Genomic DNA, 15,073 nt, shown 5'->3' on the forward strand with positions numbered 1-15,073 from the left:
TCGTTAACATACATTAGTATATATAGTAATGTTAATATAAATATACTAATTACGGTAATATAAATAGGTTTCTATGTGTAAATCTTGAAAATAATTTATACTGCTTGAGCCATGAATAACTAAACATTACATATTTTTCACAATTTTGAAGTTCTAGAAATACCAATGTATGACGTTTCTTAGAAGTTTAAGTCGATTAAATGACAATATCTTTATCATAAATTTATTATCAATCTTAACTAGTATTTAGTTAAGATTATAGTTACCTTTAAACAAACACATACTATCTGTTATGTAAATTAAAAATAACATAAGATGAAATTATTTCCAAAAATAAATTTGTTTCATTAAAACAATTTTATGACTGTTCACATCTAACCTCAATTTTTGACCAAGTTCGTGTAAAACGGAGAAGCTCTTAGTCGAAAAAAGCCATAAATATTTTTATTTCGAAGCATGTTCTTTTTCTCTAGAATTCATAAATAAAGAATATTCTCTACAACGGAGAAGAATGTTTGATACTTAAACTAAAACTGATAGCTTTGTTTAATTATAATATTTTTGTAACTGTACATTTTATTTTTATAACTGTACAATCATTCTGAAAATCTCTATAGACCCAAGTAAGCGTAGAATGATTATTTTTATATTTTTTAATTTTAATTCATTCTTAATTGTATAGCTGGTTCTGTTATTTAATTTTTTTAGGCCATTGCAAGTAAAGTAAATGCTCACTACTTAAAATAATAGATCACATTAAATTATTATTCCATATAATTTACTTTTGAAAAGTTTCGTACAATGAATAATTTCACTAAATCAGATTGATAACTAGTTATATCGATATATTTTGTACTATCATCAATTTGAACAAATCGAAAAATATAATAAATCTAAATTATACATTCTTCTTTTACTTATTTAAAGAGTTGTTTAAGAATACGAAAAAACAAAATGGAAACAACAAAAATTGAAAACAACGTAAGCGCTTAAATGATTTGCGCAAATAGAACGAAAATTTACAATGTTTATCCAAATCATGAGTCATTAAAAACAAATTATCATTCTGAATTTAGAAAATTTTAATACAAAAGAGGTAAAAGTAATTAATAGTTGTAAATTGGTTATAAATTTACATTAAACTTAAAGCGTAATGTAGTATATATTGGTGTTAAATTTCAACGAATAGTTACTATCTGTTTCAAAATCATTTTAAACAAATACAAATAGTTAAATAAATATTAAGCAGTTATTTTTAGCATCGTTATATACTACTTGAATTAAAATTGTTACTACAAACACATTTTTATTTAAGAAGTATTAAATAAAAAAACAAAGAATGTTCCGTTTATGTTATACATGGAATCGGATTGACTAAATGGTCAAGTATCTATCATAATTTAAAATATGATTTTATAATTCTATATATTCGTATGGTTATATCATGAATTTTAACAAACCAAAAACTAAGATAAATTAACACTAATCATTCTTCATGTATTTATATAAACAATTATTTAAGGAGATTAATACATATGAGAAAAGATTGTTAAAGTGTTTAACAGTTTCAAACTTAAACGTTACAAGCATAAACTTAAATGACCTAAGCCCATAGAAAGAAAATTTATAATTCACAAAGTTGTACAAGTATCCTTCAACACTTAAAAATTTTAGATACAAAAATAAATAAAAGTCGTTAATGCGTCTTAATTGGTTATAAATCTATATATTATTTTCAGTATGCCTGATTCTATCATACATTGTGGTTAAATTTAAACGAAACGAAACAATCGGCTTTGAAATCATTTTTATGAAAATGATTAAAAGTTACATAGAATACCTATAAGACTATTTTCGTCATGATTCTGTTCTAATAGATAAATGTATGGATAATTGGATAGTATATAGTTTTTAATGAATATTATTCATACAAATATAATACAATAGATGTTATACTATATTTATATTACTATTGAATAACAATTATTTTATTGACAATTTAATAAAGTTTCGTTTCAATTCCTATACATATTTCTCTATAATTTTATTGGAAGATATCAAATTTAAGCCCTATTTATATTTAAAATTTATCAAACCTTTCCGTTGAATCCATATAATATTAAAAAATGTTTGATAGTATTTATTCTTATTTTCAAATAACCCACCTTAATTTAAGACAATAAAGTATTTTTTTTTACATTTCCAATTTAGGTTTACTTTATTAATTTAATTTTTAATTAATTAATGTAATATAAATAGGCCACCATATAATAATTTAATAAAGTATTTGAAGCTTAGAAAAAAAAAAATAATCTCAGCTGACTAAAAGAAGTGAAAGTGGAAATAATTAATAAAAAAAACAAAGTCAAATTTTAAAACACAAACGTTCGATATGGATTCCACGTTGATACATTTAAATTTGTGCAAACATATTTCTATCACTCCGATAAGGAGGTTAAAAATATGTTTGCGACAAACAACTGCGTAATTAAACACTCGATTCAGATACACGTGAACACAAATGTTAAGTCATTGTATGAGAAAAAATGGTTATGTGTTTCCGAGAACAATTCGTCTCGTTATGGGAGAAAAGGATAAGTTTAAAATGGGGCTGTCACTAATGTTCTGCAATTTCCAGCAATTTTCGTTGAAAATGAATTTAGATGTAAGATCATTACGTTCATATTGCCAAGAAAAAATGTTCATGGGAGTAATAACAGGCCATGTTTCCTAAAGATTACGAGAAAAAAAAAATTAGTGAGTAAAACCAATAGTTCCAAATTGGTTTTGACTCACTAATATAATAATAATAACAATATGATAATTATTATATAAATTATTTGTGATATTATTAAATGTCATTAAAATATTTTTTTAAACCATTGCTTGGTTGCTCGAACGTCATACAACGGTATCGCCAACGGAAAAAAATAAAATTTCATTTTCAATTTCGGAGGTAATTTTTATTATAATTCGTAAATCGGCTGAGATGTATAATTCGTTTTTAAATTTCTAATTATAATTGTTACTAACGAAATAGGAATAATTGTAGAATTTCTTATTAAAATTAATATTCAAAATGTCTTTTGCAGCATTTAGTTTTGCGATTCAGACTCTAAATATCCAATAATGTTCTTTCATGCTAATGGGATGGTCATAAACCAAATTAATTAGTTCCTGATAAATATCATATTTTTTTTCTGTAATAAATAAACTGATTTCTATGATATTTTATAAATTTAAAACTCTCGTTCAAAAATTCGTTATACATTAAAAAGGGGAAACGAATTTTTAAGTATTTACTTCATATTTTGCATAAGCTACTTTATGAAACAATATTTTATGTTTAATTTAAGGCTCGAGGGACAAAAGTCAAAACGGTAATCTATTCGAACATGATTCAAACATGCTAGATTTAATATATTGAAATGCACCGTTTAGATCTTTTTAGATTTACTAAACGAAAACGGCAGTAGTATTACATAAATGTGATATATATACTTTATGGTATAAAATATTATTTCTTGCCGTTTTATCCTCATAAAACAAATAATTCTTACAATTCAATGATTTCTGAACCATATCATTCAAAATAGTGTAAAAAACATTTTGTAATGATTAGAATGAACCAAAAAAAAAATTAATATAGGAACATCATACTATATCATCTAACAGAATTATAACGTTTATTTTTATTTAGTAATAATTTTATTGTAGTCGATACATTTAGGTATGAAATTAATTCTCAGTGCTCAAAAATTACGATATAAAATTATTTATAACCGGAATATGCGCTATATTGCAATGAAGCCATCCGACAGAATGTTCAGAATTAATAATTTATTTTCATTTTAATTAATGACTGCCTTATATTTATCATTACTTTCATTAAGGAGGTTAAAACCAAACTTCAATAATCTTGACTTATGAACAAAGAATTTTCAATTGTTGTACGAGATAAGAGATAAAAAATGAATCAGGTAGAAGTATTTTCTATATTGAATTAAACAAATGTAGTAATAATTTCTTTTGAATTTTTCTTTTAAATAATCAATGCTTTCAATTATTAATAACTCGTTACTATTTCAAGATTGTGTGAAGGAAACTAGAAGAAAAGAAGAATTGGTTAGTTTGACAATATTGATTTTCAAACTAACCAAGATCAATATTGCAAATGAATTTAAATCATCAAAATGATATTTAAACACACCGAAGAGGTATTTAATGCCTATTCGCAAAATATTTCTCAATATATTGTTCATAAAAAACAACCAAAGCCATAGATTATATAAGGAATTTAAGCGACTCAATGTTGGCTATTCTGCAAAAACACCAATATGCCGTTAACGTTCAGTAACCAGGTTACGTCGCAAAGAACATATTTTCAGTAAGTCCTTTTAAGAAATTCAGTTTGATTATTTATTAATATCAATAAGTAATATTAATCTTGGAAGTATTAATGATTGTACAGTACAACTTTTTTTTTTTAATTAACAGCAAATGTTTTTGTTCTTTATATATAGCTATATTTGTTGTGTCTTTTGTAGAATTTTTTTTTTAGTAAAATATAACAAAGTTCTGTTGTGGTACTACAATAACTCAAGATTTTTTTTTTTTCATTGGATGATATTTTCAAAAAATAGTTTCCATTTTCCAATCGTATTTATTCAATAAAAATAAATAGACAATCTTAGGCAATACAAATATTAACTTAATTTAATGTTTATTTTTGGGGTATTAACACTTGTTATTAAATACGGAATTAATTCATCGCACTTCGGTACATACAAGTACAATAATCCTTATTATTATAACCAAATATTACCAGTTGCTTTAGAATATTCGAAACAAAAGCTTCTTTATTACAGAAAGTCGAATTTTTGTAAAGCATGTGGGAGACCTATCACTATCAAGTTGCTAAAACTTTTATAAGGTATTTTGATAATATCAGTAAGTGATTTTTTAAAGGTATTCTAGTGGCTTAAAAAAAATTATATATATTTAATACGGAATATAAAAACAATTATTGGACTAATTAGGCTCACAGTGCTAATAATATAACTATATATTTTTAATAGAATATTAAGAACGGAGATAAAAATGTACTATGTCCGTGCATAAGTCTAGAATACATTTTTATTTTGTACTTCCTAAGGTATAATTCTTTTTATGTTATTTTGATTGTTTAATAAAAAAAAAAAACATTTCAAATCTTACTTATTTTTATGATTATATAAACTAATCAAACAGCTGTGTAAATTCAATTTTAAATTTTTCAACATTTCCAGAACGTTGACTAAAAAGTTTAATTTATTACTTATGTTTATCAAACGTGTACTTTATATCGATTATGACAAAAACCAAATCTAGATGGTTTAGAAGCACTTTAGATCAAACCCAGAAATATAAATATTAAAAACCAGTAGCAACTAAAAAAAATATGTTTTCTATTTTTTTATTTTTACATTTTATTTTATAACTGAATAATTGTTTTAAAGTCAAACAAGAACATGTAAAAATTACCAAAGATCGGATAATATTGAATAATAATTTCGATGATTGTGGAGAAAGTTCAGTAAAACTTAGTATTATGTCTTAATTTGATAGTATTAATTCAATCGTTAAAGTAAAACTGTCTTTAATCTTCTATTTAATTTTATTATTTCTTACATTGAAAGTTGGATCATTAATTTTTAACTTTATAGTGATATCAAAATAATTTCAGTTTAAAAATCATACATTAATGAATTTTTTCCATTTTTAATTTTATGATATACTACAAATTAATTCATGTTATTGTTATGAAGTACGTATATAATTAAACTGCGTGAATTAACACAATTGTTTAGGAATATTAAATTTTTAATTAACAATTAAAATCGAATTATTTATTTGGATCATTGAAGTAAAATTAAACACATATTATTTATTTGTTTTCTATTTACATTAGGTATGTTTAACTTGAATGCAACAAATTATAAGTTTGAGTTAAGTTTAAAAGAAAAAAATTATAAACAAAATTAATATTTTGAAAGTTTAAAAAAGAGAGAAAACAAAAAAATATATGATAATAATATGCACACTAGAAAAAATATGAACTAAAAAAAAAAAAATAAAAAAAATATACTCAACTATGGTATGAAGAAAGCAAATAATATATGATGGTAGTTGTATAGGATTAGGAAACTGCACAGAACTCATTGTTGAAAACATAATCTTTATTAACCCATGCAATGTGATCGTAAATATTTTTGTTTAGGAATGGATCAAGGTATAGCAGGTTTTGTGTGAGCGTCTCACTGAACACAACTCACGAACACAAAACACAGTATTGCTCTTTCACAGAACCTATATTTAATAAGACAATTCGAGAATTTATTTCATAGCTCGCTATCCCCCATTCAGCTATCGAAAATACAAGAAATATCTTTTCGAAAAACTTGATCAAACTAGACAGCGTTGGCTAGGTGGGACAAAAACAGGCGGAAGATTACACTTTACAATAGGAGTGAATATTCCGTGTGTTTAGAGTCACGTGGCCTTGCGAGCTGTTGACAATGCGAAGCCTTTCGGGGGACTGGCCGGGAAACCTCATCATGTGCTGAGTGGGAACCGTACGAGGCCCACTATTGGCTAGCTGCGCCCCGCCCCGTCCAATGGCACCCGATAGGCTCCGCCCACAGGCACGCCCATTCTGCGGCCCCGCCCATCCGGCTCACGGCTAACTTTAGTCTCACAAGAGACTTCTAGGCGAGTGTGAAGCTGCCGCTGTAGAAAATGTCGACGAAATTTACGTCAAATATACGGCAAATAACTCACCTTTATCCCTTATCATTCCTTATCACCAACACTACCGACATATAAGGAATTTTGCGCTATAAACAAAGGTCTCAATATTTTCACTTTTTTTATTTTTATTTATCTATGTTCGCACTTTCCGTTATGTTATATAGTAGCTTTTAGCGGTTTTATTGTCTTATTAATTTTTTATTCACAATGTGTGCATTCGATGTTTGTTATGATGTGAAACGTTTAAGAATAAGTTTAGCACTTAAAAGACTGAGTAGTATAGTGTAAATCGTTATTGTTATTGAATATTTTGTTCATTATAACAACGAGTAGAGGTCGTGTGTGGTTGCTGACTGTCTATCGGTGTTTCAGAATCAGAAGAACTCGAAGGACATTTAGAAGATACTAGGAGTGCTGCGATGCGGAGACTTCCACCGAGCGCTAAGGGTGAGTACAGACCACCTCGCTATTTCCGTTTTTAGTTTTAGTAATTTAATTCGTTATTTTCTTTATTACATTCACCGAAAAAAAAAGCGAAAAATCAAATGTTTTGGACTTGACTTGTGAAACAAAACATTTACTTAAGCGGGATATTCCTTAACATTTCTCTTAAAATAACACCTTTCATAATAAATATTAACCACTGTACAGATTTTAAAAAAACAATACCGTATCTAAGTAGGCATATCTAGGTTGAAAATGGTTTTGTATTTTAGCCAATGACCTTTACTATTTACAATAGATCGAAAATAAAATTTACCGAACCCAACACCACTTTTGCAATCTGTTTTCATTCATAATGAGTTAAATATAAAAGAAAGTCTAAAATCAAACAGGAAATGTAAACACTTGGTGAAATCGTAACCTTATTTCAGTGTAACAGCAGTTCAAGGTCAACCCATTATCTCCTTATTCTTGTAAACATATTTGCATTTTTCGTTTCCTATAATATAGTTGTGAGTCAAACATTAATTCTGATCATTTAAAAAAGTTTATTTATATCATGGTTGGTATATATGCTGATGTTAAAATTTTATTTTTCTAGAAAATATTTTTTTTTCCTGTAGAATTATATTTTATTTAATAGAATTATATTGTTTAAAAAAACAAAACAAGAAAAGAAGACAAAATCCATTGCAGAAATAATCTGAAACAATTAAACCATTCTTAAAAGCTAAATGCCAGTATTTTAAAAACTTTTCATTATGCACTTACTAAAGATAATATATATGTATGTATGTATGTATGTGTGTATATATATAGGTTCATTCAATGTAATATATATATATATATATTGGGGATCTTGAAGATCAGTCTATAAGACAATATCATGAGTTGTTTACATTGTCATGTCAATTGTCTATTATATATATTTATGATCAATCATTATTTCATAGCAGAAGTAAATAATCATATGAATAATATTAATAATAATATAATAAAAAAATATCGTATTTCAGGAACTAAATAATATATTGTCCTATTTAGGGACAAATAAATTACAACATTTCTATTTGATTCATTCTTTATGCATTAGGGATTCATTATTGGTATTTTTAAATATATCGCACTAATAATTGTTTCAATAATAAATAACTGAGTTAGTGTAAAGCTACATAATACTTCTGTATGTGTTATGGTCATTCCTATTTGTACTGAACTTATACCATTTATATTCAGACAAATAATTCCTAAATGAATATTGTTCAATCTACTTTGTTCAGAAATAATATTTTTACCGACAATGAGTATTTATTATAGAGTAAGTGTAAAGCACTATAATATTTCTCTATGTGTTATATTCATCCCTATTAGTCATGAACTTATACCATTTTTATTCAGACAAATAATTCTTAAAACAATATTATTCAATCTACTTTGTTCAGAAATAATATTTTTACCAACAATGAGTATTTACTATAGAGTTAGTGTAAAGCTACATAATATTTCTGTATGTGTTATGTTCATTCCTATTTATACTGAATTTAAATTCAGGCAAATAATTCTTAAAAGAATATTGTTTAATTTACTTTGTTCAGAAATAATATTTTTACCGACAATGAGTATTTTTTATGGAGTTAGTGTAAAGCACTATAATATTTCTCTATGTGTTATATTCATCCTTATTAGTAATGAACGTATACCATTTATATTCAGACAAATAATTCTTAAAATAATATTATCCAATCTATATTGTTCAGAAACAAAATTTTTAACAACAACGAGTATTTATTATAGTTAGTGTAAAGGACTATAATATTTCTCTATTTATTATATTTATCCCTATTAGTAATGAACTTACACCATTTATATTCCAACAAATAATTATTAAAAGAATATTATTCAATTTATATTGTTCAGAAATAATATTTTTACCAACAATGAGTATTTATTAGATAGACTACCTTAAGTTCAACAAAATAAATATTGTTTTTAAAAATAGTTTAAACAGTACATAAAAACAATTAATTTCAACATCTTAATAACATTTTGAACTAAAATAGTATTAATATATTTTGCTGATAATTTTACTTCAATCTAAATGTTGAAACGTGATCCCACTTCATGAGCACGTGGCCCGACCTCGTTGAACTATTTAACAGAAATTGGTGTGTTTCGTTTGAATAAATCTTTTTAAAATTAAGAATAAAATATATTTTACTTTGATAACTAATTTCTGCAAATAATTAAATAATAATGGTAAAATAAATAAATAATGTGGTAAAGAATGAATAAGGTATAACGGTAAAAATAAATAAACATTAGTTTAACGATAAGTTTTGCAGTATTGTTCCAACTTAATTGAAGAATAAACTATCTTGCAAACAAAAAATACATGAGCCCAATGCTACGTTTATTAGAAAAATTTAATTTATCCCACATTTTCAATTTCTTCACTTTAATTTTCAAGCCCTAAAAATTTTTTTAGAAGTTATTAAATTTGGGCGAAGCACTCTCAATATTGGGATCTGATCATAGGATACGCGTATAAAATATGAAAAATAATAAATTCTCATATATTTCCATTTTCCCAACCTTGTGCTAAAGAATTTGAAAATTTAATTAATTTCAATTTGACTTTGAAGGTTGTTTCTTTATGAAGATATTTTACTAACTCATATTCAATGTTAACAACAGCCATTCGACTAAAATTTCTTTAAAACTCTAGCTCTGGGAAATTTCTTATGATTCATAAATTTCTATGCGGAGCTATAAAAAATTTACTGTCGAGGATTTAACTATCTATTTCGACAACCCCGATGAGAATTCTTCAAATATTTTTTATTTTATGAATTTCTTTTTGGAACAATGTTTGAGGGCATATAAACATAATTTACAAAAAATCAATAGTGTTATTTTAACTTTAAATTATTTGTAAAATAGAAAGGGATAGTATGCTGAAAGTTAATCATTGTTAATGTTATGCCGTGGTTATAAATTCGATTCAAAAATTATTTTAAAGTGTTCAAACATTTATAAATATATGTGATAAAACAATGTCTGGAAGAAAAAAAAAACTGAACAGCGTATGAGTACTAGATATTTATTTTTTATTTTATAGCTAAGGTTAAATTTTGGAAACTGGAAATGGAATTCCTTCTTTGTTGTAAAGATTTTAATGTCTACTTCAGCAGCTCTAGATTTCAGTAGAGACAACTCAAATTACTTTCTCTTAAAATGCAGCCATAGTGACTCTGAAAATACTTAAATATCTGGACTAAATTTCTAAAAAACAAAATAATAAAAGAGCTAGGTTTAACATGTCTTTTATCTTCATGCTTACTCATTCCAATAATCGCATCTATGTACCATACCATGTTGCTACTGCTTTGAATTTGACACAAAATCTATAGAGGATTACGATAAATTGCAACGTATATTACTATTTGTTTCTGTAATATTTTTTTTTTAAACATAACGTTATTCGTTATGAAAAAAATGCTTGATCGGATATAAACTATAAACGTTTTCATAGATTTCTCCAAATTAAATACTAAAAGCGCCCTATTTTTTTTTCCTACATTCACAAAAAGTTTTAAATCATAAGAACTCGTTAACAGAACAAAATCAAATGAATAACATTCAACTTGTTTTTAAATAGATTTAAAGCCATTATTCATAGCTAAAGTCAATTAAAAATTTTAAGATAAATTGCAGTAGATGCTAGATAAGGATATTTTTAAAATTTCATTTGACGGAAAAGCTTTTACCATATTTTACGATCAAGGGAAATTTGAAGTAAATCCACCTTATTTACTTCAAATTACCATAGATGGTAGCTCTCCAAACAAAACAAGTATGAGAAAAATACCCATTTATGAACATGCCCCGAATATGGACTTAGCCCGACTTACTAAACATACTTTTTTCCGATAAATATAGTTAATGTTTATAAGCTGTGAAGAAATTTAAAATATAAGAACGATTACCTAGACTTATTCCAATATGCTGATTATTTTTTGGCCGTACAAAATGGGAATAAACTTCCACACTGTACTTTTCATATCTAAGCAAAGAAATTGATTGATTATAAAAAAAATTCCAAAACTGAATTAAAATATTTTAAGCCACGTTTTAATAATAAATAATATCTTACAATTTATAATTATAGATAATTAGTAGTTAACGTATGATTGTTAATTATCTTTTCTAAATAAAATAAGGTACAAGTTGGGATAAATTTGACGTAATTTTTGAATTTATATGTGTCCAGTTCAATCCTGAAAATTAGATTGTTTAAAATATCCCATAAACTTATTATAATATTTTATAATAAACACGGAATAGAAGAGCATCTGGTTTAAATATTTTTAGAGTGTAAACATACTACGTAATAAATATATTTATTAGAGAATAATATTGATTTTAAAACATTATAGGAAATATTAAAATAATTGTCCGAAACATATATATACAATACGCTATAGATTATACAACCAATACAATAAATTTATGTTAGTTCAGAATTAATAGGTTTATTCTAATAATTATTGGAATTTCCACCATATTTTACATCATAATCCTATGCTTTTCCCGTTAAATATATTTAGCTTTCCATCTTTCGGAGGGAACAGCGCTTCCATGTAGTAACCCGAACGAAAACACTGCTATCGACCGGGGATTAAGGACCGAAGCGGGGTTGCCAAATCGTGTGAAAGCGCCCAGCCACGTCCCTGGGAAAGCGGGAAAACTCTCATAGAAATCTTTTGTTATTGTTTACCTTTATTCTCGAGAAAATTGTATCACCTTGTTTAATTTATGTTGTAAACACAACAAAAAAAAAAAAGAAAGAAAGAGAATATCCGACATAAAATGGTACAGTTTTCTAAATACCATATTGATCAGAGAATGTTTTATTATTTATATATCGATTATTACATAACATTGTAAAATAAGCTTAACATACATTTTCCAATTTGAACACGTAAAATAATTAAAAGAGTTAACAGATAATAAATGTCGTTGAAGTACGAAGAAAGTATTTTTTTTCTTTCAGGATTTTAATTTAACACCATCCATTTAAGATTCCCTGATTACAATAAAATAAATGCAAATTGTCGTCATCTATTTTTATTAATAAATGTGAGTGAAACTTGGAATGAGATGAATATAAGCTTCAAAATCGTATTTGATTTAAATTATATTTTTATTTTATAAAACCACTTGAGATTTACTCCGATATAAATTATTATTTAAACATCTTAAATAAAAATTGTTCTCTCCAATCCTATACCTACCATATGGGTGTGTTTCATATAAAGGTAGTAGTCACGAGCAATTTCTTTTGATTTGTAAATGTTTTTCCCTTTGAACTTTTGACTGTCTGAATTTATTTATTATTATTTTTTTTTTAATTATTGTAGCATTTGGCTGATAATAATGTTGAAAAACGCTTTGGTAAACACATTGTGTGTTAATGTATTAAACTTTCTTACGGCTTCCAAATTGAACCTGAAGAATAATTTATTAATTTAATTACTAGTAAATTTCTTCATATGTCGTTAAAACACCAAGAAAGTTTGATTTTTCCCAAGAGAATTGACATTACTCGTTTTATTAATCTCTGATATAAAAATAAATTCGCATCCTCTTTCTATTTCTGAATGAATGAGCGTCGAAGTTCGAATTCGTAGACTATTTGAAATTTCAAAATGGGATTTCTTCTTCTTTTTTTCTATATTGCTTTAGCAGAAATAATTTTTCACATTTCATGTATCTATATATTTTTTTTATAAATCATTCTGTCTGATCAAATACCTAGCATATGTCTCCTGACTAGTTTATTAATTTTATCTAAAAGGTATGTAGCAGTTAATTTATGGAATGTAGAATGTAGTATCGATAAAACAATTTCTATAACATAAATGTGTGCAAATACTCCATAATACAGCAGTAATTCGACCAAATAAACTTTGAAATACTTTTTTTTGTTTAGTACCTATTTAGATCAATAATATATCTTAAGAACGATTTTCGAATGACTACTCAAGATATTTAAAAATGAAGATATTTGTTAAAATGACGCCCGAGCTCTGAACTAAAATAATATCTCAGTATCGGAATCAACGTTAAAGAGAATTTAAATCTATACAAAATATGATATCATTCATATACAGATATTACATGTATATTCATATAATTTTTTGAAATATTAGCGGAAACATACGTTTTGTATTATTTTCATGTTTTTCTTTCACAAAAAGGTGGAAAAAGAAGATTCATTAGTGTTTTTGTAAATTGAAATATATTTGTTTTTAATAGAAGAATATTAATATTGTTAAAAATTGATTAATATTATGTTAATATTTTTAAAAAATTGATCTCATTCACTTTTTTCACTATCCGTTTCAAGCCCGACTTAACCCGAAAATATTTTTCTCACCAAACCAGTTTCAAAACGTCCTACTAATATCTAGAACCTGTATTGTGACTCTGGTTTAGTACCTAAACAACTTTTATTCAAAATACGTTTTCCGAAAGCGCTCCAACGGCATCTAATATTAAAAATGATTAAAACAGAAAAAAATAATATGTAAAATATAAAGTGGAAGATTATTGATTGACCGTGTGTAAAGATGAAAGGAATATGGTCCGGGTGCGGTCAAAAAAACTCAAATAGTAGAAATATACTATTTGAGTTTTTTTGACCGCACCCGGACCATATTCCTTTCAACGTAAAATATAAAACTTCAAAGTTAAAATACTTAGTACATAACATCAATAATATAAACTGCGTCTGTGACTGTTTTCTGATGCTTAAAAATCTTCGTTTATTTTGTATTTAATTTTTTTTCTAATTCTGAAACAAATCACGAAAAAATAGGACATCTTTAAAAAGAAATTTTGTCAATCCTTTAAAATTTTTATTTTCCTTGAAATAAATTTCAATTTAATGCGCTAAACAATTTTTCCATTAAAACTGAGGAAATAATATTTTAATGTTCAATGATGCATTAATTAAACTCTTAAAAGCAATTGAATATTCTCCCAGCTTTTCAGGAGATTAATTAATTAAAACTTTTAATTATTCGTGAATATATTAATAACTAAAATCCACTTTTGTAAGAAAATAAATCTGGAAAGAGTTATTTGGTTTTATTTTAATTTTAATTTATTGTAAATTTGACACATTTTATCCATTTGACACTGACACAAAAGGTCGTCAATAAAATAATTTAAAACCTTAATTACTACGATCTAAAAGACGGTTCTCTATAACAATAAATGACGTAAGGTTCGTTAAAAGCTTACAATAAAATGTTGGAACGAGAATGTTTATTTTATTTACCTACAAAGATTTGAAATAAAAGTTTTAATGAATTCTTTTCATCTTCTATTCATTTGTTCACTATATAGCATATTTTCTTTAAATAAATTATTTGTTTGATATTTACAAACTTTTTGCAGGATAGATTAAATTTTAAATTAATAATATCCGAAACCTTAGTTTAAAATTCCCTAAAATATATTATAATTTTATTTAGTTATTAAATTTTTAAAAACAAAAAATTAGCTCCTACTGAACTACAAGAAATAATAAACATTGACTAACAATTTATAATTGACAATTAAATAATCTTTCGATATTGAAATATTACAATAATTAAAAGTTTTAAAATTAATCAATTCACTATTACAATTCGTTTAAAAATACTATAACGTTTTTTAATGCTAATACATCAAAGAAACCATGAAAATATGCCATCTAACTATATTTTTAAACAATTCGTCATACTTTTATTAAATAATTGTTGTGCACTTGTTTACTCTTCTTAATTTATAA

At 25.5% G+C, this 15,073-nt stretch overlaps 1 protein-coding gene across 1 annotated transcript in view; it reads left to right on the forward strand.

The window, feature by feature from the left end:
* Positions 1 to 4,826: 4,826 nt before the first annotated feature.
* Positions 4,827 to 15,073, forward strand: part of LOC136795019 (ankyrin repeat domain-containing protein 11-like) — a gene marked incomplete in the record, with an annotated part of 41,647 nt that continues 31,400 nt past the window's right edge. Inside the window, 2 exon segments of the mRNA XM_067049857.1 lie at positions 4,827 to 4,950; positions 7,162 to 7,236. Coding sequence (XP_066905958.1) covers positions 4,890 to 4,950; positions 7,162 to 7,236 — 136 coding nt within the window.

The sequence above is a fragment of the Halyomorpha halys genome, unplaced genomic scaffold (genome assembly GCF_000696795.3).
Source record: "Halyomorpha halys isolate HHAL.00 unplaced genomic scaffold, Hhal_1.1 Scaffold8.1, whole genome shotgun sequence".
NCBI classification, from domain to species: Eukaryota; Metazoa; Arthropoda; class Insecta; order Hemiptera; family Pentatomidae; genus Halyomorpha; species Halyomorpha halys.